The sequence below is a fragment of the Ceratotherium simum genome, chromosome 24, assembly GCF_057802395.1.
Source record: "Ceratotherium simum simum isolate JZ-2026a chromosome 24, ASM5780239v1, whole genome shotgun sequence".
NCBI lineage: Eukaryota > Metazoa > Chordata > Mammalia > Perissodactyla > Rhinocerotidae > Ceratotherium > Ceratotherium simum.
The window spans coordinates 16011983-16039045 of NC_141923.1; the positions used below are offsets into that span (position 1 = coordinate 16011983).

General features: G+C 42.3%; 1 protein-coding gene across 5 annotated transcripts in view; it reads left to right on the forward strand.

Annotated features, from left to right (window-relative positions):
* Positions 1-25993, forward strand: part of FOXN3 (forkhead box N3) — a 395408-nt gene extending 369415 nt beyond the window's left edge. For all 5 annotated transcript variants that reach the window (XM_014790484.2, XM_087448072.1, XM_014790486.2 and 2 more), the window contains 2 exons: positions 1444-1549; positions 19249-25993. In XM_014790484.2, the coding sequence (XP_014645970.2) occupies positions 1444-1549; positions 19249-19798 (656 nt within the window). In that variant the 3' untranslated portion in view covers positions 19799-25993. The remainder of the gene's footprint in view (positions 1-1443; positions 1550-19248) is intronic.
* Positions 25994-27063: the final 1070 nt, after the last annotated feature.

Genomic DNA, 27063 nt, shown 5'->3' on the forward strand with positions numbered 1-27063 from the left:
ATATAAATTTTAGACACTCTTCCTTACAGAGAACTCATCAACTCAGCAAAATATGATAATTAGTTGCAATATCACATTATAACAGGTTTCATGCTTTTAAGATACTTGGTGAGTCTCCTGCCTCAGATGATCTTTTATCTGAAATCAGGCTGATAGTAAGGGACGGGTCTGCTTCTGGATGAGACTGGGCCAGGGGCTGCATGAACACAGCGAGAGCTCTGGGGACTCTTAGGACGGTGATGGTGGAAGGGTCTTCGAGGACATTGTTCAGAGAGGGAAAAAGACATTTCAGGAACTCGCACAAAGTCACACAAGAAGAACTAAGATTAAGATACAGGTGTACACGTCCTCCTTCAGTGTCCTCACATCATAATACATGCCTGGCCCCACAGAAACGTGGAGGAGTGTTGGTAGTGAATTAAGACTATCAGCTTGAACCAAATGAAGCTCCTATTTGGGACGTCAAAAAAGATCGAATATCAAGGATTTTCCATTATATAAATCCCTGTTCCCCTGTTATATAAATCCTCAGATTGGTGTGAGGCCACTGTGAGTTTGCATGGAAAATGGAAAGGAGGTGATGGTCGCTGGCGAAAAGGTTGGCTTAGGGTTGCTCCAGGGATGAGCGTTTTTAGGAGAAGACAGGATGATGAGAGAACTCTTGGGAGATTTGCTTGGTGAAAGCTTCAGGAAAGGGGGACATCGGGCCCTCTAGAATGGTCTCTACGTGATTCTGAGGCAGAAGCCAGAGCCTCCCTGTTAACCCTTCACTCCCAGCGACCCTGAGGAGGGGCTTTCCTCAGGCAGCAGAGATCGCTGTAAGGATGAACTGTGTTGTGAGCGCTGAGGTGCCAAGTAGCTTGTAAAATTGACTTTGCTGCTATTTTGGCTCCTATCCTTTCCCCTTGTTGGGTTAAGGACAAATAGAAAGACATTCTCAACTTTTGACCATGACTGGAGAAGCATGAGAAAATGCTTTTCTTTGGTCACCTGCTTATCTGATTGTGTCAACATTCTTGAGATCATGTTAGGGTCTGACTTGGAGATAAAAGCTTTGATTTAATAAATACAAAAAAATAATACTTGAAGCCCACTTTCTAAAACTCATCTTTTTTACCACGTCATCAATAATTTGGCTGCAAGCTATTGGTCTGACTTGGCTGGCTGAATCTCTTTCTTGAGGTGTGGTATCTTTCTTTCCTTGTGTCTTGCTCTCTTGGCATCTTTGTCTCTGTCTCCCTCTGTGTGTGTGTGTGTGTGTGTGTGTGTGTGTGTGTGTGTGTGTGTGTGTTTCTGTCTCTGCTTGCTCTCTGTACCTTTGATGATCTCTTTCTCTCTGCTCTTTCTCTCTCTTTCTCTCTGGTGTATCCAAAATTTCTGACTCAGAACGAAAGTCTTCACAGTGGAATTCATGTGTGGTGTCTTCCCTTTTTGCTTTTCCAGTTTCTCCAGGAGTGATACAAAACGGAGCACGGGTTCTGAGCCGAGGGCTGTTTCCCGGAGTCCGGCCGTTGCCAATCACTCCCATTGGAATGACGGCAGCCGTGAGGTAAGGGAGGCGCTCACTGGGCAAAGCCCGGCTGAGGAGTGGGAAGGGCATCATGTGTCCCATGGGGCCACCTGGGCGGGTAGAGAGGACCAGCCTCTAACTAGTGAAGACAGTAATCCTGGTTTGGGTGTTCAGAAAAGTTAAAGTAACTCCCAGGGACCCCAATCCAAATGCCAGCTTCTCCTTCTCGGGCCATCAAATTATCCTGGTTTCTTTGCCAATTAGGAGATGGAGACAAATTAATATTTTTGGTTCTAGGAAGGCGGTAAAGGGTGACCAGAAGGAAATGGTGGGCAAGTTGTTCATTAGATTCTAGGTCTAGGTCTAGACCCAGCCCTGTCACTTACCAGTCCTGTGACTTTGGGCAGATGTCTGACCTCTCTGGGCCTCAGTTTCCTCATCCATGAATCTCCTCTGCCTCCTCAGAGAGGTTGCAATGAAAATCAAATGCAAAATCATATGTGAAAAGTGCTTTGGTAAGTGGTATGTAAATAACAGGTGGCTTCATTCTCCTGCTTCCGAGAATCAGGTCAGTTGCCAAATCACATGAACTCTTCCTTGGGCAATTTCTTTCCTTCATCCTTCTCATCTCCGCTGCCAGCCCCAGATTCGGATCTACCACTAGGACCCTCACATGCACCAGTGTGGAGGCCTGCTCCTGTTTTCTCTCTACCCACTCCCGCCCACCCATCAACCACTGCCAGGCTGAGTTCCTAAAATGTGCCTCTCCAACTGTCTGCAGAAGCACCTTTTATGACTCCCACCATATCACCCTGACATACCCCTATCCTCCTATCTCCTTCCAGCCACATTTGTTCCCAAGATATGGCCGGTATTTGCCCATCTTATTCACTTGCCGCTGTGTAGATTTCCCTCCACTTCCACTCTCAAGGCAGCACATCCTTCAAGGCCCATCACAAAAATGATTTCCTTCACAAAGCTTTTCTGAACCTGGCCTCTGGGCCAGCATCAAATGAATTTTTCTTTTCTTTGAACCCATAAGCCCCATGGTTGTGGCCCTTTGATGAGTGACCCTGTATGGTAAATTTCTCTGTGTGTCCCCTTCTGTCCTCAGTGGCTTGCTTGCTGAGGACAGGGGCTGGGTCTCACTTGGCTGATGCCTTATCGCATATTGCTCAGTGCTGGGCCCGGGCTGCTCACTTAGTAAAGACCTGCATACTGAGCTGTATCCCTTCACAGCATCACGATCTCCTTGCTTTTTTTCTGTACTTTTGGATCAAGTTCGCACCTGAAGGCCATTTTGCTTTCATAGTGTTTCACATCCCAAAGGAAACCATCCCAGAAAGTCTGTTTAGCTGGGGCCTGAAGAGATGCAAGGTTGAGCTCCCGCGTGTGGATCAACCATGCGGAGCTTCTCCACTCACTTGTGTCTTTTCACTCTTCCTGAAAACTAACCTACTTTTGCCAGGACGGAAGTCGCTTAATCTTCAGGGCAGATGCTGGTGTCTGGAACCTGATAAGGAGGGAGGTTGGTAGGAGTTAGAATACTAATAGAATTATAAAACCACTTATCATTTCTGCTAACCTGACATGGCGATACTTTCCAAAAATGTATGGGAAGGGTCTTTTTTCTTGTACTTCTTAGTATCTTTCTTGGTTATGATTAGAGCAATAATTCTTGAGTTCATAAATGGTAGGACTCTTCCATGAAACCAAAATCTCAATGCCTTTGTCTCACATTATGAGAGAGACATATTCTGTTACCCATTCTGTCTTAAAATCTTTTCTGCCTCACCTCCTAGTTTATGTTTTTGGTTGAGAAGACTTCGAGACTGTGGATGATTTTCACGTGGAGAGACAATCCGTTTTCATTGGTAGATTCTGAGTATAGACTTCCAGTTTGTCATCTAGAGCATTCTTTCAGAGCCTTGCAGCGTAGCTCCCAACGTGGCTCCAGCCACTCCTCATGGGAAGACAGAAGAGCCAGGCAGAGGGGAAGGGAGACCTGAGCCCGGGTTGGCCTTCAGCAGGAGCTGCCTCCTAATTTTGATTATTACCCCCATGGCATAAATTATTACAAAAATTTTACTGATTAGTACCCTCTAGAGGCATTATCTAAAATACTGGGTTTTTTTTTCCTGGTTAGAAGATAATAAAGCACTACAGCAAGACAATGCAGTCTTCTTTCTAGTTAAAGAGTTGCCACTCAGTCAATCCCGTGAGCACCTCCCTTTGGCTCCTTCCACAGTGAAAGACCATAAAACAGGTTTTAGTCAGGAGACAGAAACCACACTAGATATTGGAACAGAGGGACTTTAATGTAAAGAACTGTTAACCAGGTAGAAAGTTAATAACCAGGTAACCGGAAGGGTAAAAGGAGAATGCAGGGTGTGGTGGAGGGAGCAATTGTGGGAAGCAGCCACATGCCCTCGGCTGAGGGAACAAAAGGAAGAGGTTGGAATGATTACCCCGAGGAGCTGGAACTTAGCCCTCAGAGGAGGGGCTGGGGGCTGGGATCCAGACCTCTGAGGAGGTACCACTCAGCTGGGGCTGGAGTCTCTGAGCTCAGAGGAGGGATCTATGGAAGGAAAGGACCAGAGGGATCTCTGAGGAGGAGCAGGAGCCTTCCTGCTGGTGCACGTGCCTCTAAGGGAACATGAAAAAGTCGGTTCTCCAGGTGGTGGAAGAACCTCAAACTGGATTCAGCAGCTAGTACAGGAATGAACTGCTGTTGCAAAGAGAAAGAAGTGGTGCTGGGGGACACAAGAACAGGAAACATCCAGGAAGGAGCATGTCCCTTCTTCCTCCACCCCCTTCCCCGGCTCTCTGTGACACCCCCTGTTGTGCGAGCCTGACATGGAGCCAGGAGGGACAGCAGAAATGCGCTTCCACAGCCCAGCCCCAGCCCCAGCCCGTGAAACATCATGGAAGGGAGTGTTTGGGGCTGAGTGGCAATAGCTTCACAATGGCACAACTTGCTCAATATCTGTCCACTACAAAAGCATGCAGAGTCTGAGTGGCCTTCCTGAGCATACCAGGAGTTTTCAGCAGAGTCGTTTTAGTAAAATGTGCAACCACAGTGTGCAGAAACTAGACAAGTTACCATTGCATAAATTGAGGTAACCAGTAAAGAAAACCGTTGTGCATTCGCAGTATGTTATCCAAATACCAATGTTGCATTTTCCACCTCAGTTTTGAGAGAATTCAGGGAGAGGAGTGTTGCAAGCTCTGTGAGGTCAGGGACCCTTGCTTATAATGTCTTTGCCCTCTTTATATCCCAAATGCCTGGCAAATAGTAGGCATGGAGATGCCTGCTATTGAATGGATCTAAACATAGCTATGTATGTATTTACAGAATCAGTGTCTGTGTAAAACCCATTAAGTGCTTGAGGGAAAAAATCTTGTTTTGCTTTTTCACTTTCATTGTAATTTAAAATTTTTTTTGATTCGGCCATGTGTCAGTTGAACCTGAATTCAGCTGAGGTTAAAAGAAAAACAGTCCAGCAGAGAATAAAACAGCAGTGAAGGTTGTGGGCCAGACCACGTGGTGGTGACCAAAGGTTCAGCATTTCAACATTTGTTCAACGTTTACGGGGGCTGCTGCCCCATCAATTCAGCTGGGGTTGCAGGGAGGGCCAGAGAGTCATTAGCACCCACTAAAGACCAATTTCCTACTCTGCTTTGTGTGACAGATTTTCTGTGTAAGTCTAAGCGACTTCTCCTTAAGTGAAAATATTTGTCTTTCAGGGCTTTTTTTTCCTCCAGTGAGTGGCAAAGGCCATGTTTGTTTGTCTTAACTCCGAAACTGTTATTGACATAGATGAAGTGTTACTTTTATTAGCTGATCGTTACACAGCTTATATTTGCTGGGTTCCTTTGCATATAATTATGATGTGAAATCTCCTTGTAAGAGTATCTGTCAATAGTGTAATTGACTTTACAGTGTTGACTTTTTACTCAATAACCTCAGAGATTGGCCCATCCTTAGATGTTGGAAACCTGCTTATTTTAAATTTGCCTGGGCGTAGAGTCCTCAGAACACATTATCCTCAGAATAACTGCTCACATGTCTTACGGTTCTCTGCCTGTGTCTTCTACTGCTTTCCCAGTGAAATTCCGTGCAGAGAATACATTGAATGGAACAAACAAGTATAGACCTGGAAGAAGTGTTTCTGGCCCTCTTGGATATAATAGGACCCCCAGGTTTCTTACATTCATAGCATGAAGGCCTGCCTCCCAGGTAGGGGCCATAGCAATTCTCCTGGATCTGGGCCACCTTGCTTTCAACTCTTAGGGTTCTTTGGGACCCCAAGTGGCCATTCAGGTGGCAGAGAAGAATTAAATGTCCAGGGCTCGCCAGAGGATTGAGAGAGAACTGATGGGAAAGGCATCTTTCATACGGCAACAGAGCCCAGAAGTTACCTGCACAAACTTAGGAACCAAGTTTCCTGGATCCATATCCTACGACTATGTGACCTTGGCAAGTGTACCTGGGCTTCTCGTGAGAAAACCAGCACCTGCCTCCTGGGTTATCAGAGTTAACACACAGTTATGTGCCTGGCACATAGTAATCATTATACAGGTGATTGATAAATAAATAGTTAGAAAAACAAACAATATGATTCATAAATGGGCAAAGGACTTGAATAGACTTTTCTCCAAAGAAGATATATAAATGGTTATATATCTCATGAAAAGATGCTCAACATCACTAATCATTAGGGAAATGCAAATCAAAACTACAGTGAGATGCCACCTCACACCCAATAGAGTGGCTACTATCAAAAAAACAGAAACTAAAAGTGTTGACAAGGATGTGGAAAATTGGAACCCTTGTGCACTATTGATGGGGATGTAAAATGGTGCAGCCACTGTGGAAAACAGTATGGCAGTTACTCAGAAAATTGAAAATAGAACTACCATATGATCCAGCAGTTCCACGTCTCAGTATAGACCAAAAAGATTTGAAAGCAGGATCTCAAAGAGATATTTGTACATCTGTGTTCATAGCAGCACTATTCACAATAGCTGAAACATGGAAGCAACCCAAGTGTCCATCAACAGATGAACAGATGAGCAAAAAAAATACACATGTTGGAATATTATTCAGCCTTAAAAAGGAAGGAAATATTGACACATGCTACAACATGGATGAACCTTGAGGACATTATGTTAAGTGAAATAAACCAGTCACAAAAGACAATTACTGTATGATTCCACTTATATGAGGTACTTAGAGTAGTTAAATTCATAGGGACAGAAAGGAGAATGGGGGTTGCCAGGGGCTGAGGGGGAGGGGAGAAGGGGGAGTTATTGTTTAATGGGTATAGAGTTGAATTTTACAAGATGAACAGTTCTAGAGATGGATATGGTGATGGTAGCACATTGTAAATGTATTTAATATCACTGAACTATACACTTAAAAATGGTTGAGATGGGGGCCAGCCCAGTAGCCTAGTGGTTAGTTCACACACTCCGCTTTGGCGGCCCGGGGTTCGCAGGTTCGGATCCTGGGCGCGGACCTATGCACCTCTCATTAAGCCATGCTGTGGCAGCATCCCATATACAAAATAGAGGAAGATTGGTGTGGATGTTAGCTCAGGGACAATCTTCCTCACCAAAATAAATAAATAGGGGCTAGCCTGGTGGTGCAGCGGTTAAGTGTGCACACTCTGCTTTGGCAGCCCGAGGTTCGCAGGTCTGGATCCCGGGTGTGCACTGATGCACCGCTTGTCAAGCCATGCTGTGGCAGCGTCCCATATAAAGTAGAGGAAGATGGGCACAGATGTTAGCCCGGGGCCAATCTTCCTCAGCAAAAAGAGAAGGATTGGCATTGGATGTTAGCTCAGGGCCGATCTTCCTCACAAAATAAATAAATAAATGAATGAATGAATGAATAAATAAGAAAAAAAATGGTTAAGATGGTAAGTTTTTTATGTTTGTGTATTTTACCACAATAAAAAAAAATTAGAAAAAAAAATAAAATGAATAATTTGGAGAGCCATGTGAGTTCATCCAGTCTGGCCTCCGCAGACTTTCCCAGGTCACCTTTCTGAGCACCTGAATGAAGTCCAGCCCCAAACTCCAGGAGAAGCTTAGATTGAACTACTTATGCCACCTTCAGGACAGTGTGCAGTTGTGGCAAAGCCATTGGTTTTGAGGAGTGATGGCAGTCGTCTGGACTACAAGTCTAAACCATAGCATGTTATAAAATTATAAGAAAGTTCCATCTAATCACCATCTTTTTGTTGTTAACAAATTTTTTAGAAGTGAGTGGCCAGGTCCTTCTTCCGAGTGCGTCTGAATCTGGAAGCTCTGCTGAAACCTGTCCACCATGGGTGACCCTTCTGGTATTCGAAATACCAATGGCATAGCTTTCAGCATCACAGCAACACGCAGCCACCACAGTATGACAACAAAGAGATGGGTGGTGTGGTTCCCTAACCGGGAATGGAACCCAGGCCACAGTGGTGAGAGAGCCAAATCTTAACCACTAGACCACCGGGGCTGGCCAGTCACCATCGTAAGGCTGCTTAATTTTATTTGGATCTCTAAGGATCTCAAGTGAAAACTGCAGTTCCCATGGAACATGAAGCAAGTGAGGAACTAATGGTCTTATTGTGATACAAAACATTAATACTTAAGGTCCTGTCAAATAGGCATCAGGAAGTCTGCTCCTGGTCAACTGTCTTTGTCTTTCTCCTTGAGAAGATGTTGGTAACGAGGGTTTCGGAAGCCGGCAACTTAAGGTATTAAGATAGGATGTGGTCTGATTATACATCTTGAGAAAAAATTTGCGACTGATCTTTTTTTGTATCGTATTTTGTTTTGTTTTTAAAGACCAAGCATCTGTCAGCTTTTGTCTTTTGAAATAATGGTCTTCGAAGGCAGTTCTGAAACTCGGTGTTAGGTTATGCTTTATGGTGAGAGGGAAAGGAGAAAATAGTAACAGAATAGATTAAAGGGAAAAAGGGGAAAAAATACCAGGTGGACAGAGCATGCGCTTGAGTTGCCACCTGAACCCCTTTCTCAGCTTTTTGTCTTGGCTTCTGGCTTTTCTGGTCCGGGACTCTAACCAGTGAACTTACTGTGTGAAATTTGATCAACATTCTAGAGTTGGTTCTTGTATTTCAAATCAATGGCGTTGAAATGCCATTTGAAAGTCCTGGTGGCTCTTTTTGCTTTGAATCTAAAAATCCTCTGAACTCCTGGTGATTCTGGACTGTGCCACATGCAAAACGATTCACGGAGGAGAGTTTTAGGATCATTCCTATTTTTGTCCCATGATCTAACACAGAGAGGGAGTCACATTTATCTCAGGGGTTTAGGGGAACAATTTGCAGCTCATGGGAGAAAATTGTGCACCCCCACACCCTGGAGATGACCCCTGAGGCAGATCTCCTGGAGTTGTTGAACCCATGAGCTTCTCAGGAAGGGCTGACCCGCTGGAGCAGGCATTGTAGGCCCCTGGACCTGCTATAATTATATTATACGTATGATTATAAGATACTCGTGAATCCACTACCCAATTTAAAAATGAAAACATTACTGATAGCTTTGTCTTCCCTGAAAGGTAACCACAGTCCTAAATTTTGTGTTTGATCCCATGCTTTTAAAAGTATTTTTGATATCCATAAACAATATGTTTAGTTTTGCTTGGTTTTGAGTTTTATGTAACTGAAACGACACTGTATGTCTTCTTTTCTAACTTGCTTTTTTTTACTCATTATTTTTATTTGTTTTGCTTCATGGAGTTTGTAATGGAATCATTTTCACAGCTGTATAATATTCCATTGTGTGGCAGTACCACAATTTTTTAAAAAAGGTATTTGAATCATTTATACAAATTACAAACAATGCTGCTATGGAATTCTTGTACATGTCTCCAGTTTCATTTAAGATGCAGGTCCTGGTGTGAACTTGTTGGTTGGTAGGGTGTGTGCAGGGTCAACTTTACAAGGTAACATCAAATTGTTTCCTAAAGTGCTTGTATCCATTTACACTCCTACCAGCAGAGTATGATAGTTTCCGTTGTTCTGCATCTTCACAGACATTTGGAATTGTCATATTTTGTAATTTCAGCCAATCTAGTGAACATGTAATGGTATCTCATTGTGCTTTAATTTGCATTTCCCTTGTTGCTACAGATGTTGCGGTTTTTCATTTGTTTAATTGGCTGTTTGAATGTGTTCTTTGATGGGTTGCCTGGTCAACATTTTGCTCATTTTTTTATTAGATTGTTTCTCTTTTTTCCTATCTTTGTAGAAGCTCTTTGTGTATTCTGGATATTAATTCTTTATTGACAATATGTGTCGCAAATAACTTTTCTAAGTTTGTGGATGGTCATTTTACTCTCCCTAATAGTTTCTTTTGGTGAACAGAAGCTCTTAATTTTCATGCTTATTAATCATTTTTTATGAAAGCTAGTGTCTTTTAAAAATCTCTACTCTGAAATGATATAGTCTTCTATAGTTTTTTTCTAAAAGATTTTTGAAGCTTTTCCTTTCACATTTAGACTATGATCCATCTGGAGTTAATTATTTGTATATTGATTTTTTCCAGCAACCTTGTAAAATAAACTGCCTTAGTAATTCTAATAATTTTTCTTCTGTAAATAATGGTGGGATTTTTTTTCTTTCTAATTCTTGTATCTTTTATTTTTCCTGTCCTATTGCACAGCTCAGGATCTCTGAGTAAAAGTAATGGTGATAGACATCTTTATGTTTTTTTCATTTTAAAGGGAGCTATATTATTGATTCACAGTTGATAGAATGTTTGTTATAGGTTTTTTGGGATATATACCTTATCATAACAAAAAACATTTCTTCTATTCCTAATTTGCTAGGATATTTTACCATGAGTGGTTGTTGAATTTCATCAAAAGAAAATTGTCATTTAAGATAACTCTAAATTTTTCTTTTATTATTTTACTGTGGTGAATTACATTATAAATTTCCCAATTTTGGAAAAAACGTGCATTTCTGAATATACTTGCTTATGATACATTATATTTTTTACATATTGCTAGATTTGGGAAGCTAATATTTTAGGTATGGATTTCGCATTTTTGTCCATGCCCCGTGTTTCTCTAGTGCTATCTTTATCTAGTTTTAGTGTCAAGATTACATTATTCTTGTAAAATGAGTTGAAGAGTATTCACTCTTAGATTCTATGAAGGAGTTTATGTAAGATTGGAGTTATCTACTGCTTAAGGTTTGATGGAACTTGCTTGCAAAACAGTCTAGGGCTGGTGTTTTCTTTGTGCAATGATTTTTAACTATTGATATAACTTTTTAATGACTATAGTATGACTTATTTTTTATTTTTAAATTGATTTGGTAACTGTAGGAATTTGTCCATTTTACCTATGTTTTCAAATATATTGGCATAAAGTTATTCATAATGTATCTGTCATCTTTTTAAATATCTTTTATAGTTATGTCCCTTTTTATTCCTTATTTCATTTTATCGTCATTCTTTTTGCTTAATCTTGCCATAGTTTTGTTTTTTCCTTTCAAAGAATCAATTTTTTTAATTACATCTATTTTGTATCTATTCTCTACTTCATTGATTTTGCTATTTTCTTTATAATTTCCTTCCTTTCTTTGGATTTATTCTTTTTTTCTTTGTCTAGACCGAATACTTTTGTTTTAAACCTTTATCTATAAGCGTTTGAGGTTATAATCTCCTTCAAACTACCACTTAGTTGCATCCCATAAGTTTTGATACCTTTTGTTTTCATTATTAACAGTTCAAAGTACTTTCTGATTTCCCTTTTGATTTCTTTGACCAATAGATATTTTTAGAAGTGTGTTTTTAAATTTTCAAACCCTATGAGGAGGTGGTTGTTTCTAATTTTTATTCTTAGTTACCTCTTCAACATTGATTACTAACTACAATGTATTGTGGTCAGAGGATTGATCTGTAAGATACTGCTTCTTTGAAATTTGTGGAGACTTGCTATGCAGTCTAGTGTATGTCAGTTTTTATAAATATTCTCTGTGTACTTCAAAATAATCTGCCTTCTCCATTTAGCACATGTTCTTTGTATGTCCATTAGATCAAATCTTCTACATACTAACCTTTTGTGTGTGGGAGAAAGAGGGAGCTTGATCAACTGAATACTGAGAGTGATGTATTAAAATCTCCCTTTACAGGGGCCAGCCTGGTGGCGTAGTGGTCAAGTTCACTCGCTCCGCTTTGGCAGCCCAGGGTTCACTGGTTCAGATTCTGGGCTCAGACCTAGACACCGCTCATCAAGCCGTGCTGTGGCTGCATCCCACATACAAAATAGAGGAAGATGGGCAACCGATGTTAGCTCAGGGCCAATCTTCCTCACCAAAAGAAAAAAAAAAATCTCCCATTACAATGTGAATTTGACCATTTCTTCTTGTAGCTCTTTCGATTTGGGATGTATGTATTTTCAAGTTATCTTACTGGAGGAATCCGTGTTTAGAACTGTTATATCTTCCTGGTGAATTGAACCTTTATGAATGTTTAATGACTCTCTATCTGTGGTAATGATTGTTGCCTTAAAAATCTGTCTTATCTGGTTTTAATATAGCTACACCACCATGACATGATACAACATTTTCCATCCTTTAACTTTTAACCTTTTTTTGTCCTTACGTTTTAGGTTTGTCTCTTGTAAACAGCATACAGCTTTTTAAAAAATCCATGTTAATGATCTTTACCTAGTAACAAAGATTTTTAGCCCGTTTTTATTGACATGTTTGGATTTATTTCTACCATCTTATTTTGCAATTCTGTTTGTCCCACTTTTTCCAGATTCTTTTTCCTTTCTAGCATTATTTTAAATTGATTCACCCACTCTTCATTCCTTTTTCTTTTCCTTTAATGGTTTTGAAGTTATATATTTTGTTTCTCTTCTTTTGATGTTGATCCTAGAACTTTTAACATGAATATTTTAAAATGTTTCAAGTTAATCAATATCTTTAACCTCCTGATCAATACAAGGCCCTCGGAATGCTTTAACTCCAATTCCAAATGATATGCTACATTTGTCCAGTACTTTGGTTCTATTAAGTTTCTTCTTTTTTTTTTTTAAGTCACTTAGTCATTATTATTATTATTGTGTTGTTCAGTCAATACTTGATTACATTTTCTTTGCTTATCATTTCTTGGTGCATCTCTGACCTTCTTTTTAGGATCTTTTTTTTTTTTTTTCCTGAAATACATTCGTAAGAAGTTCCTATAGTGAGTATCTGCTTTCAGTTAAAGCCCTGACTTTTTGTCTGAAAATATATTTATTTTGCCCTCATTCTTAGAAGGCAGTGTTACTGGATGTACAATTCTAGGTTGACAGTTTTTTCTTTCTCACTTTGAGAATATTGTTCCACTTGCATCTATTTCATTTATTTTATCTTGATACTCTTTAGGTGATATGTTTTCTTTCTGCTACTTTTTTCTTAGTTTTTTTTGTTTTTTTTTTTCTTTAATGCTCTACAGTTTGACTGTGATGTGTCTAGATCTGGATTCCTTTTTATCTATCCTCCCTGGCATTTGTTGGTTTCTGAATCTGAAGATTGGTACTTTTCATCAAAACTGGAAAATTCTCAGCCATTTTCTGTGCAGGTGTTGGATCTTTCCCTGTTTTCCCTTTTACCCTGGAACTCCAGTTAGATTTATACTGGATCTTCTTACTTTGTTTCTTCTTGCCCAAACATTCTTGCATATTTTCCATCTCTTTGTCTCTCTCTGCTGCGTTTGCATAATATCGTCAGATCCATCTTCCAATCTGCTAAATTTTTTTCACCTATTCTTCTCTTTCAGCAGCATTGGAGTTTTTTAATTTCAGGAATTATATTTTTCATCTCTAGAATTAAATATTTGGTGCTTTTTTGTGTGTGTGTGTGAGGAACCTGAGCTAACATCTGCCAATCCTCCTCTTTTTGCCGAGGAAGACTGGCCGTGGGCTAACATCCATGCCCATCTTCCTCTACTTTATATGGGACGCCGCCACAACATGGCTTGACAAGCAGTGTGTCAGTGCACGCCCTGGGTTCCGAACCGGCGAACCCCGGGCCGCCGCAGCGGAGCATGCGCACTTAACCGCTTGTGCCACTGGGCCGACCCCTATTTGGTGCTTGTTAAAATCTGCCTGCTTAGTTTTAATAGTCTATCCTTCCTTTCTAATATTTTTAAATTCCCTCTTTTATTTCTTTACACATACTTTACATTCTGTACCTAATTGTTTCAATATTTGCAGACTTGGCAGTTCGATTCGATACTTTTTTCTGTTGTTTCTTGCTTATGGTGACATTTCTTTTGTGTATAATGATTTTTTTTTATTATGAACTTATGTTACTTAAAATCTTATCTGTGGGAATTCTTTGTGGCCTGTGTTTGAAGTACATTCTTCCAGAAAGAGTTCATATTTTCTTCTAGTAGGCAGTCCACACACTAGAACCCTGGCCTCATACCCACAAGACTTCAGGCTTGTGGTTAAAAATTCTCAGGGGAGGCTTTTCTTGACTCCCGTTCTGTCTGGAGCTGAGGTCAAGGCTGACTTTTATCCCCCTTGTCTGCCTGTGAGGGGCAGTTACTTTTTCCTAGGACCCCATTGAGGGTGTCTTCATTCAGGGGTCCTAGATTTTTTTACATGGCATTTTTACATTTCTGTGTTCCTATTGGCCAGTTTATGGCACGTTTGGTGATTTTTAGAGTATAAGCTTCTACTTGAATATTTGCTTGAACTTAATCTGTGGGAATCCTAATGATTTAAATTCGGGTTGCTTTCTTCAAGAGAGAATTTGCTTTTAAAACGTCTGCTGGGAGCCTGGGGACCAGTACACCTCAGACCACTTTAACCCTCTCCGAGGGGCCACGGTAACCATGGAGCTGTCAAAATCCATCTTCCTGGGCACCCCCACCACCACCATAAGTTTGGTCTCTTGTCCCAGTGCTAGGGACATTTGATAATTATGAAATGAATCATAATCTAATGAGTCGAGATCATTGCTTAAACTAGTTATCCTGTTCAGTTGACTCTAACTCTAGTGCTGGAGTAGGCATTTGCTCCAGGGAAGCCCTGACTTTCTTGATTGCCTACGGCTCACAATTCACATTTTGTACTTTATTTTTTAATTTTTTGTTTGTGTGTGTGAAGTTCTTTTGGTACATGTGTGTCTATGTGGGTCTCTAATATTCCCCTTATTTTCTAGGGAACTCAACAATGCCTTTAAAATATGTTGCTGTACTTTATCTGGGTTCTTTTGTGTGATAGCTGGAAGATCGCTTTCCACGTCTTCTCAGCCACGCAGCTGGCAGTGGGAGCCTCTGTCACCTCTTCTCTTCCACATCTTTCTGCCTGGTGGGTTTGGGACAGGAGCGCTGCACCAGCTGCAGCTCTAGCACTGCTTCTACAATCCCGTTAATTCCACCGGCTTCTTTTCACACTTGGCAAAAGATCAGAGTTCTTAGGTAAATCCCTTGGGAGGACAACTTCACCCTAAATGATAGCCTCTAGGTTTCAAGCCATCGGTTCCAGAGAGCATCCTGGAGCACAGGTGAGAGGTGAAGGGACACATGCGGATGGTACTATAATGGAACAGATAATGAACTGGTGTAGAACCCCGCAGAATGGCCACATCTACCCAGAAGCTATATCTTAACTTGTTAGTTGCAAGCATCGCTCAGTCTCGGCCTAAACTAATGTAATTTCTCATCTTTTATGTTTGATATTTCCCATCTATTTGACAAGAGAATGAATACTAGGTCTTCATTTGAATTAATAACACATGGTTTTGTTGAGGCCTGGTAAAATCGGGTGACTTTAATTTATGCTAACATGATAATTGTCAGTATTGTTACATATAAATTCAGCTAAAACTGAAAAATTGCAGGCATTTCAAATGTATCATGTATTCATTTTAATGAATGATTTTTGAAGAGGTGGTTAGAAATTCACCTTCTAGCATGCTCAGGATGGCTGGTTTCTTCTTTTAAGCATTTGGCACCTGTAATGACAACCCTGGCAGTGGGAGGGGTTTGACACCAAGTCAGTGCAGCTAGCTTGCTCCATCGTGAACAACATTGTATGAAGTTATTAATGATTGAAGGAGCTTGTGGCTTGCTGCTGAGTTTGTGTATAACTCTCTAAAGTTACGTCTGTGTACCTGTTTTCATCCAGAAACATTGTCATTGGGTGTATTGGTTTCCTGTCTTCATCACAGTAAAATTCCTCAGGGGAGACAAGGAGACATTTCAAATTCCTGTTTGAACCATCTTGGAGAACTAACTGGGTCACCTCGGACAAGTCACGGGGCGCTCTGAGTTTCTGTTTATCTGTAAAGTGGTTGAGCTAGGCCAGCGTTCCCAGGTGTAAGTTAGGGAATCATTGATGGCAAGCAGTGTGATGCCAGGCGGTACCAGAGACCCCGTACTGCCCAACATTGAATTCATGGCTGTGGACGTTGTTGTCCTTTCTATTCTCTAATTCCCTAATCTCTTTAGGAAGAAGGTCTCCACTTGGTGCCAGTGCCTGGTTAGTACCTCTCTAAGGCTTACTTATCTCATTTAAGCTCCCAGGCTCTGAACCTTTCCTCTGGTAACAGTATGGAGCTCAAATGTTACAGCACTGCTTTCAGTCTAGTGTATTTCTCCCACCCCACCCCCAGACCTTTCATTAAAACATTTTTAAACCTGTGGAAAAGAGGAAAGAAAAGCACAATGAGCACCATGTGCCTTTCACAGACTCACTAAGAATTAACTTTTTACAGCACTTGCCTTATTTCTTACTCTCTTGCTCTGTGACTCTCTCCCTCTCCTTCTCCATGTATGTTCAGAGGGCTATCACGTTCTGCTTAACTGTGATAATGAAGTAAATCATAAACTCAGTGTTATTAAAAAATGAGGATTCAGAACGGAATTGATTTTCTAAAAGCCAAACAGAGCCCAGTTTACTCATCCCAGTGTAGTTGGGTTCACTGAAACTGTTGTATGCTACTTCAGGAGACTAGTTATTTTTGGGTTTGACAGTAGTTAGCAGAAACAACAAAGACCAAGAGAACCATTACGAGACTTTCATTTTCGTTTGCTTTAATAACTGGTGATCGCTACCTCTACAATTAATTACATTTACCAAGTTTCGTGTTTGGTAACACCTCAAAGTAATCTTTTCCTAGCCACTTTTAGGCACCTAAGACAGAGCCAAGACACAGGGAGTCTGCAGAGAATGGATATCACAGAGGCCATTCCCCAATCTCGGGCCATGTTCGCAGGCAAGCCCGGGAGGAATTTCTCTCTCAGGGGCTCTTACTCTTACCTTGTGCTGCGTTCCCATAAGCCTCCTGACCCGGAATAGAAAGAGAAAACCAGACTGCAGCAGGAAGCAGCGCTGAGCAATCTGACAGCAAGGGAGGAGAACAAGTCAGAATTCTCAAGCACCACTAAGAACCATCCTCTGTGCTCAGAACTTTTCATTTTTTATCACACTGCCCCGTAGGGTAGATGAGGAACAGCTGAAGGTCACTAATAAACAACGCTGGGATGTGAACAACAGTCTGTCTGTCTTGAAAGCCAGGCTGTTTCTATAAGGATTGGGGAAGGTGGTGTGGATCTGGGATCACAGAGTGCAGGGCACAAGCTGAGACCCTTCTGGAGCCTGCTAGGACTTCACTCTGCAAATGCACACATTGTAGTTGTTGGGGTTTAGCATGATGATCTTGAGGCATCCAGCAAAGGCTAAATTTTGATAAAGGTCCTCAGGCATTTTGCTGGTGCACGTTACAGTGGGGATTCTCCCCACCAGCTTACATTCAGCAGAGCACCACAGGCCCTGGGACATGGGAAGGAGGGAGACTCCTTGGCTTCACTCCCTGCCACACCATTTATACCAGGGAAGCTCCTCCCCTTTCACCTGCTGTCTGGCCCACAGGGGTGGCAGGAGAGAAAGGGGAGGGCTTGCAACTCAATCTCATTGGTGGGCCCGACCCCGTAGCCTTTCCATGGAGCCGTGTCCTCAGGGAGTGTCCGGTAAGGCCAGTTGGTGGAGACCCACAGTCACCTTCCTGGACTTCCTGCTCTCTGCCACACGATTCTACGTGCTCCTGCACTTCCTCAGTATGTCTGTTGTGTTCCGCTCTGTACACATATCAGTGACTGGGTCCTGTCTTGTGGAGCTCACACTCCATTGGGAAGCACAGATGCTGAAGAAGTCATCACACAGTTTGTGAAGATGGTGGGAAGTGCTCCCTATGGAGGGAATGTGGGAGTGCTTATGGTGGGGTTGTGTAGGAAGGAAAGGTGTGCTCGTGTTACCCAGATCTGCTAGACATCTCCAGTCAGGTGGATGAACTTACGGGAAACAGGGCTGGCATGGATCAAGAGAACATCTCTCCTCCCTGCCCAGAACCTTCAGTCCTCACATCCAAGGTCAGACGCCGTGTCTTCCACAGACCTTGCACCCTCCCTCTGTCCTCTCCAGCTATAAGTAACCCTTCCCTCCTGAAAGTGTTCACCTCTGATTACCAACCCTTCTGACCACGTGCTGTGTGCCAGGCACCATCAGAATTACAGCTGCCGTCCAGACAGAATTGGTGCCCACCCCAAGGAATGTATGGCCTAACCAGGAATAAGCATCTTTTATGCCAAGCACCGGGCTGGACACCTGCAGGGATTCACTCACATCCTCAGGCCAACAACCCCGTGAAGTGCGTGTGCTTACTGTTCCCACTTTGCTGATAAAGAAGCACAAGGGAGGTCAATTCACTGCTCAGACTTAAAGACACGATAAAATAATCAGAAGTGAGATGAGTGCTGTTGGGTCCTGATGGGAATGTATAGCAGGGAACCTAGTTATACAGAAAAAGGGAGACTCGATCTGATGATGCTGCTAAGAGCTCAAGCTTAAGAGTCAGACTTTGGTTCTGGTCCCAATTCTGCTGCTCATTAGCTCTATGGCTTTAAGTAAATCACTAAACTTCTCCAGACATCGCTTCCGGCGTCTATAAGATAAGGATGCTAATATCCACCTTACAGAGTAAATGCAGTCATCTATGCAATGTCGCATGGCATGTGGCAGGTGGTAAGTGTAAGAGATGGTAGCTTACTACTCTCTCTTCTATGATCTAACCATAACTTGCTTCTTTGTGACCGTCTCTGTGTCTGATTCCACCTTAGATGCCTCCCCCAGGATCCTCCCTAAGGCTGTGCATTTATATTAGGTGTTAAGTGAATATTCATAAAATGAATGAATGAGGGAGGGAGTGCGTGAGTGAATAGCTGTCACCACATGGCAGGTACCTCTTTTTGCTGAACACAGGATTTAGTCTCTGACAAAAGGCTCCTAATGTAGCAGCTTTAGAGGAGAGCGGGCTTTTTTCTCTGAAGTACCCAGCCAACGTTGCCTGGCAGTGTCTACTCCACAGTGTTAGCGGGTATGCGAAACCAAGCACAGCTTGATTTTTGTGGTTTAATATAAGAGATTGCACTTACACCGCTGTCACTTCAGAAGAGTGTTGTTTTGACGTCTCAGCCGCACAAATTGAGTGAAAATGCCATGGATGGGAGATAAGCAGGGAAGACAGGGGTGTCAGGATTTAGGACCCTGTCTGCAAAGCAGAGCCACCTGTTGCCCCGAGGTTGGCAAATTGCTAGATTGAACGTCAAAGGATCTGATGTGAATGCAGGGGGGCTGCCGGGGGTCTCACCAGAGGGAGTTTAATCCGTGTCCTCTCTTTTGTCTCCCATCCCTCCCCACTGTCCTCGTCCCGCAGGAACGGCCTCACCAGCTGCCGGATGCGGACTGAGAGCGAGCCATCGTGCGGCTCCCCGGTGGTCAGCGGAGACCCCAAGGAGGATCACAACTATAGCAGTGCCAAATCCTCCAACGCCAGGAGCACCTCGCCCGCCAGCGACTCGGTCTCCTCCTCCTCGGCCGACGACCACTACGAGTTTGCCACCAAGGGGAGCCAGGAGGGCAGCGAGGGCAGCGAGGGAAGCTTCCAGAGCCACGAGAGCCACAGCGAGACGGAGGAGGACGACAGGAAACACAGCCCCAAGGAGGCCAAGGATGCTCTAGGGGACAGCGGCTACGCGTCCCAGCACAAGAAGCGCCAACACTTCGCCAAGGCAAGGAAGGTCCCCAGCGACACGCTGCCCCTCAAAAAGAGACGCACGGAGAAGCCCCCCGAGAGTGATGACGAGGAGATGAAAGAGGCAGCGGGGTCGCTCCTGCACTTGGCGGGGATTCGGTCCTGTTTGAATAACATCACCAATCGGACGGCAAAGGGGCAGAAAGAGCAAAAGGAAACCACAAAAAATTAAAAACAAGTCACCGATTTGTTTTGAACTTACAGCCATTTGGTTTCAGCATGTCAGGAGATTTCTAATGATTTGTGGCAATATCAGCAATTTATTATTTTTTTCTTTTTTTTGGTTTGATTTTCTTTGTTTTCTTTCCTTTTTTTTTTTTGTTTTTTTTTGTTTTTAATTTTCCCCCCTCCTTTGTTTTGGACCCTTAAGAATTTTATTTTTAAAGGAGATTGAAGCCATAGAACTCATATTGACACTCAGCTGTTTTACAAAAGCTTTTCATTATTTGAAGACAAAACCGAAAAAGCCAAAATGACCATTGCTTCCTCCAGCTTGTCAGAAACACGTGGCTGAGTCCGCAGGGATGTCAACAGTAATGCCACGGGATACACACTCAGCACCCAGAAGGCATGTGTGCAAAGTAACCATCCATCAGGCCCAACCCTTAGGTTTAAGAGGTCAGGATGTCCACCCAGTTGGGTTCACTGAGTGAATGTGCATAAGGCAATTGGCAAGAAGGAAGAACCCCTCATCTCCCTAGGAGCAGACCTAAGCTTGTGGCCCCAGGCATCGAATAGTGCCAGGAAAACCCTTGGCGTTGCCACGCAGCATGCAAGAGGGTTTGGTTTCCAGTCCTCTGAGCTTCTTAACCGTGAAGTCTAGTAATATCTTACAAGGTGGACGCTTGACACATTCATATACACCAGGTGTTAATGACTAATGAGAAGAAATGGGGTCAGTTTTTAGTGATGTTGCTAATCATTGAATTCTGTTCTATATTAAATTAAGAGACTGTTCCACAAGCCATAAGCCTGAAGGTTGGCCCTGCACACACACACACAAACACACACACACACATACACACACAGGAGAGAGAGAGAGAAAACTGATATAGAAAACAAGCTATGTCTTCTTCACTGCCCAAGTGATTATCAAATTCAAAGAATCACAGTAGCTGTTAAGGAAGGAAATAATGGTACACATCTTTTTCTGTCTGTCAAAACTATTTGATCCAAATGAAAACAAAAACAAAATGCTACAGAACCTGCCATTAGTATTGCAATGTATTTTTAAAAGATAAAAGGCACATTGATGGACAAAAAAAAATTAAAATATGACAAAAAAGGAAAAAAAAATAAAACTCCCATACTGCCCTCAAAATGGAGTTTGCAATTAATGTCAGTCAGGATTCATCTTTGCAAAAATCAACGATTTCCACATTCAGCCAGTGTAGCCAGCAGAAATTTCTGATCCACAATGCATGGATTCCTTTGAAAAAAGAAAAAAAGAAAAAAAAATCACAAAAACACAAACTTTTTTTTATTCAAAAATAACAAAGTTCTTGTAAGGTAAATAATGTATTTAGCATGAAGCATGAATTATTTTCATATAAATATAGAAAATAGAGAAAAGGCTATGCCTCTAATTTTTAAGCCCTTAGGCTTAGAGGTTCTTTTGGTTTTCTTCTTTTTTCTTTTCTTTCTTTCTTTAAATTTTTTTTTTTTTTTTTTTTTTGGATTTTTTTTCCGATTATTTTGTTTTGGTTTTTTGAAGCAGGTGTTTAAGGTTTAACCTTCTTCAGGGACAAATTCTGACTGTTGGGGAACTTATTCTGCAATATAAAAATATCTTCGTGTTCTGGTAGGGCCTGGATGGTGGAGCTCTGTACTGCCTTGTCTGCACTTCAGCCCCCGACCCCCTCTGATTCTCTGTTGAAAGTGTGTCCTTTCTCTCTGTCTGTACATGTTTACCATGACGCAATAATTTGAGGGCAAACTTAGTAGTGAGTGTGTATGATAGAATCAAGAGAATTGTGGGATGCTGACTTGAGAAAACCATTACCGTCATTTGGTTCTAGGAAAAAGGCAGTGACTAATTATGCAAATTCGCCAGGAGAAGGGGAAACACGCTAATGGGCCTTATTGGATGAGGGTGTGAGTTAGGGTACACGTGAAGGAGGAAGTGACCCGGGTGTTGGTAGGACCAGCCCCAGACTTTTTCCTGTGACGCCATCTCACAGTGGGAAGGAGGGGCCAGCCATCTCTACCACCTCAGCACACGAACCACCGTGGAAGTAAGCCCACCTAGATTGTGAGAGCTGAATTTAGACAACAGGACGATGTCACGCAGACCAGAAACTCCTGTTATCTTTGCCTAAAAGAAATTATTTGGGGGAGATCCAAAGAGAAATCTCTAAAAGAATATGATCTTCCACCCAGATGGAGGGGAATTTTAAAACAAAAACAAAAACACCCACTACCGTGGCTCAGGATGTGATGGTGAGGGAGAAGGAGGGAACTGGGGTGATGTTGATTTTTAAAAACGGGACAGTTGTGGGCCAATGTGGAACCCATCTGCCAGCACCAGACACTATCAGAACCTCCATCAGCCAGGACAGTGGAAATTCACTGGTGCGTGCCCCAACTGTATCTTCCTCTGCATTGCTGATGAAAGAACTTAAAAAACATCTGCACCTAAACAACGGGTGGAATTCCTTACCTGAACCTGGAACTTGCAGCCTATTTGTTCAGGATGTAGATGGGAATAAGGATGTATTTTTGAAGTACTCTGTTCCCTCCATCTCCCCAAACATCTGAACCCCAAAAGCCATCCACAGCTGTGGAACCTGAGCAACGCTATGATTTGTGTTGTCATCTGACCATGCCCAGGAGACCCTCACCTCCATCCCCCACCCTCACCCCACCCCCAAGATAAAATTCAGTCTCCCCTCCTGAAAGGCAGAGGTAAACGTTCAGGACTGTTTGTGGCAGGGGACTTCTTCCAGTTAAACCCCACAGTGGGCTGTCTCCTCTCATTTCATTTTTCTAAAGGAGCAAAGGCCTCTTTTAGAAAATAATAAAATGCAATGTGTGTGATTTACTTTTCTGATCTCTCTGAGAAATAGATAAATATCTTATAAAAGTGTGTTCTTAACTCCAGAACCACTCTTTTTGCATAAATACCTCATCGGGCAGCTTTCTAAGTGTTATTTTCCTGAGTCTCCCTCAGCACCTTTTAGGAGCCACCAGGAGTCTCATAGGGGAAACTTTAGTGAGGGTACTTTTTTCTATTTTTCTTCTGTTTTTGGAGGCATACACATTATGCATAACCAAAACAATGGCTCAATTGTGTTTAACTTTGTATTTTGATTGTTGATAAAAAAAAAAAAGTATCAATGTGTATGTGGCCATTTGTAGTGAATTCATTGCGGAATGAGGCTGTCCGTGTCCTCACCAAGCCAAGGGGCTGGAGGCACCCTCTCTCACTCCCTCCTCCAAGAGCAGTAGAGAATTTAAGCACAAGCCTATTTGTGAAAGAATATTTTGCTCAAGTGTAATTCACTTTAGTCTTGGAATTCCTTCCCAAACGTCAGGTGTTCTTTTAGCTTCCAACCTAGCATATGTATTCATTAGTCTGACGGATCGCCTGAGTACCGTTCAAGGGGTGTGGTGTTTTTGCTTTCATTTCTCCTGCTGGGAGAAGTGGTGTTTCATGTGTCATTCCAGTATCTCACATACTCACATGGGGCAGGGGGGAGGGGAAACAGGGAACTATAGCAATATTTAAAGATGCTTGGGAAAACAACCGTGAACACATCAACACCATAACATCTACCATTACTTGCTGTTGGCCCTCTGACACATTTAAGAGAAAGAGACTGTAGCTCTTTTTTCTTAAATGATATACGCATAGACAGTTATTTTTATGCTACTATAATTGTCTTTTATCTTTATGTAGTGCTACGTGGAAAGGGTTTGCATCATAGATTTTTCCCAGCCTTATAATATACCATAAGCTCCTACTTCCCTTTCCTCTCTCTAATCAGTATACTTACAAGAGTTCTTTGGTAAAGCTGTCTCTCTGAAATTTAAATGAACCAAACCCACGTTTAGATGGTGGTATTAGAAAACTATAGCCATGACCATGATGGCAGGCTTCAGTCTTGGGGCTGAGTTTTTAAGAAGGAATGTGTCGGAGGCCTTTCCCAAGAACTGGTTTTTCTTGTAGAAGCATTCAGAGTGTCTGGCCCTTGCTGAGCATAGCGGTTACCACCATGGGGCATTCTGGAAGAAGCCATTGTACTGCGTGGTGTTCTGCCTGATGGACAGCTTCAGGCTGTGGGTTCTGTTAGAGTGAAAACCATCCGGATGGCTTTTGTGCCCAGCTCAGTCCTGGGACACACCAGGTCCGCTCAGCGCCAAGTGCCACCAACTCACGTTTCAAATATCCCACACCGAGGGTGTGGGCCCTTGGCCTGTCATCAAAGGGCTCTCAGAGAAGGAATCAGTTTTGTACACGTGACCTCCATGGGTCACTGTTTCCATATGGGATTGGATTAAATTCAATGTGACTTCTCTTTCCCTTTAAACTTGATTCAGGTTGGGACTCGTTTCTTTCTGGTGGATCACAGCTGCCCAGATGTTGCAATTTATTTTTTATGTTTCTGTAGAGAAGTATTTTTCTTTCATCTTCAGGATTTTTGCCACCAAAAGAACACATTTGAACTCTGTGTCCCCTCTTGATTGTGACTTACCAGTGTTGACAGTTAAATCCTTAGTGTCGTAGGTCCCAGCCCTCCAATACTATATCAAACACTGTTATGCACATAATGCAGCACTGTGATCTAATTTAAATAATACTTTTTTATTATTTATACTACTATATATAATATACATCAACACTTTTGCTATATAACCTAAGTGATAACCCTCTTTTAGTTACCTGCCAAACTCGGGACTTTGGTTTATATTGCAGTTAACACAGTTACAAAGTTGTAATGGTGTCTTTTTCTTTGTAACGGAATGTGTAAATCAAAGTATATACTTTGTGTGGTGTTCCTGTTTCTGGAGTTTCATGAGGATTTACACATGGCATTCAGTGTTCTGTATAGACCTGCCTACCTTTGTGAATTCATCTGTCAACCCCTCTTCCTTTGAGGGAGCACCAGCCATGGTGGTTCACTCCTTGTTTTCTCTCTCTCCTACTGGTTATCCTTGAATTAAGCACAGCTCGGTTGCTTTATCATGAATAATGCGTGTGACCTTGCGATTCTTCCACAGTTCAGCAAACAAGTGCTAGCTTCACTGACCAAAAATTAAGGAAGGAAAATACGATTTTTTTTAAACGATCCATCTTTTAACAGCCGAAACCGATGTGTCTATGGTGCTGCATCTTGCTGTCTGTCTTACTTTGGAAATCAGACATAGGTGAAAGATCACTTCTGACTTATTGTGATATGCTCACAAGTACCCTTCCTGTTCGTTTTGTTAGCATTGAAATCAAGACTATTTATTTGGGATCTATACAACAGTGTTTTCCACTGTATTTCATTTGCAAAAGGTGAGAACAGCCTTCCCTACCTTTTGCAAATAATTGATATTCCATATTGGATTCTCAAAGACTTCGATATGGTGAACCTGTCACACCTAGAAATTGTATTTCATCCTTTCGTTACTGTGGCCTGAGTTCCTCAAACCCCTCCCCCTTTTTAGGTGAAACTTAGCACCATTTCAGTTATTTAAACATACAACATTTCTTGAGCATGTGTGTTGAGGCCATCGAAGCTCATAGCTGATTCAGTAACCAGTTTCATGCTGTGTCATTCACACTCACTACTTACACTGCCGTGGTGAAAATGTGGAGGAAAAAAGTATCTGTGTGTGTCTGGGAAGCATTATACACTTGTACATTTTTTTACACTCTGATTCTGTAACATTTCTGAGTTTTGTTTCTGTTTTACAGAAAAAAAAATAACAGTGATAAAGCAATCAGAAGATCAAGAGGTTTACTATCGATGCTTGGGGTCATCCGACCTTTGCTGGCCAATAGACCTAACTGGCCAAATTAATTTACTAGAGTAATAATTTTTCAGAAGCCGATTTTTTTTCTGTATTTTCTGTATGAAACTGCCAATATCATGAATAGAAAGGGAGAACCATAAAGGAGAAAGAAAGTGATGTTCAGATGCGTTTGTGTCACCTAAAGGAGCAGTGTGGAGGCAGGCGCGATCAGCCGAACTTTAGGGACCTGATGGTGTTGCTTTGGAGACATCCATACTTGCGTTTCGCATTCTTCATATGTAATCATATTGCCAAAGACAAAACTATTTCATCGTTTATTGTAAATAACACTTTCCCCCAGACCTACCATAACGTTTCTGTGATGTATTGTCTTCCAGTTGCAATAAAAATTACTGAGTTGCATCAATTGAAGAAAAATGCCACGTCGTCTTGTGTGCGCTGCATCTCCATATGCAAACGCTGAGCAGTAAGATCATTTATATTTCTAATCTGCACTAGGGTGTGTGTGCCATTTTTTCCAGTCGGGTTTTAGGGTCTCAGCTACGCCTGTTGTAGCCATCTTCTTGCATGCTTCCCTTTTGGTGGAAGATCACACGCCTCTCTGCACATACACAGGTGTCCAGCCTGAGGCTGGGCTCCCCTGCGAATCTCAGGAGAATTCCAGCTGTAGTCTAAAGAATTGTTGGACAGCGGGCCTCCCACCGCAGGCCTTAGAGCTTGTGGTTAAGACAGATCATGTCTTTCATTTGAAGTTGACAAACGATAAACTAAAGTTGTACTTTAGACTGAAGCCTGCCAGCCTCTCCCAGGTCCTGAAGGTTTCTTGTGATGACTTTCCTAACCCTGAGACTTGCCTCTTCCAGGATTTCATCCATCACCACTCACATACTCACCTGCCCCCACACACACACACCCAAAAGCCAACAAGGAGTTGGATGGGAGAGAGGGGTGGTTGGGACAAGTAATAGATCACAGGACACCAGTCACTGTGCTGGAGAAGTGGAAGGATGATGTTCTCCCAGAGCTTTTCTGGTTCCTTTTGTGATGGTTTTGTTTCAGTAACTATGTACGTCCATAGATTTCACCAGCAGCAGCAGTAGAGCTGGCCTCCGACACCACCCTTCTGCTCTGCCTCCACATCCACTGGTGTCTTCTAGGTGCCCAGGCTATACCTCCTGTGGTCAAGGTGTCACTGTAAGGCCAGGGGGCTTCACCTATTCTAACCAGCCTAATGGAATGAATTCCACCCCCCAAGGCTTCTCAAAGCGGCCCCCCCACGATACCATGTGTTGGCCAGTGTTGCTGCCATCTCCATTTCCACTGTTGGAATCACCATCAAAGCTATTGTCTGCCTGGATGATAAATCTTCAATATTTGAGGAGAATTGATTGAGAGGAAGAGCAGAAAGTCATCTGGGTCAAATCTGATGAATCAGGTAGTTGACCAAGTTGAGTAATGCTTAAGGCCAAATACAAG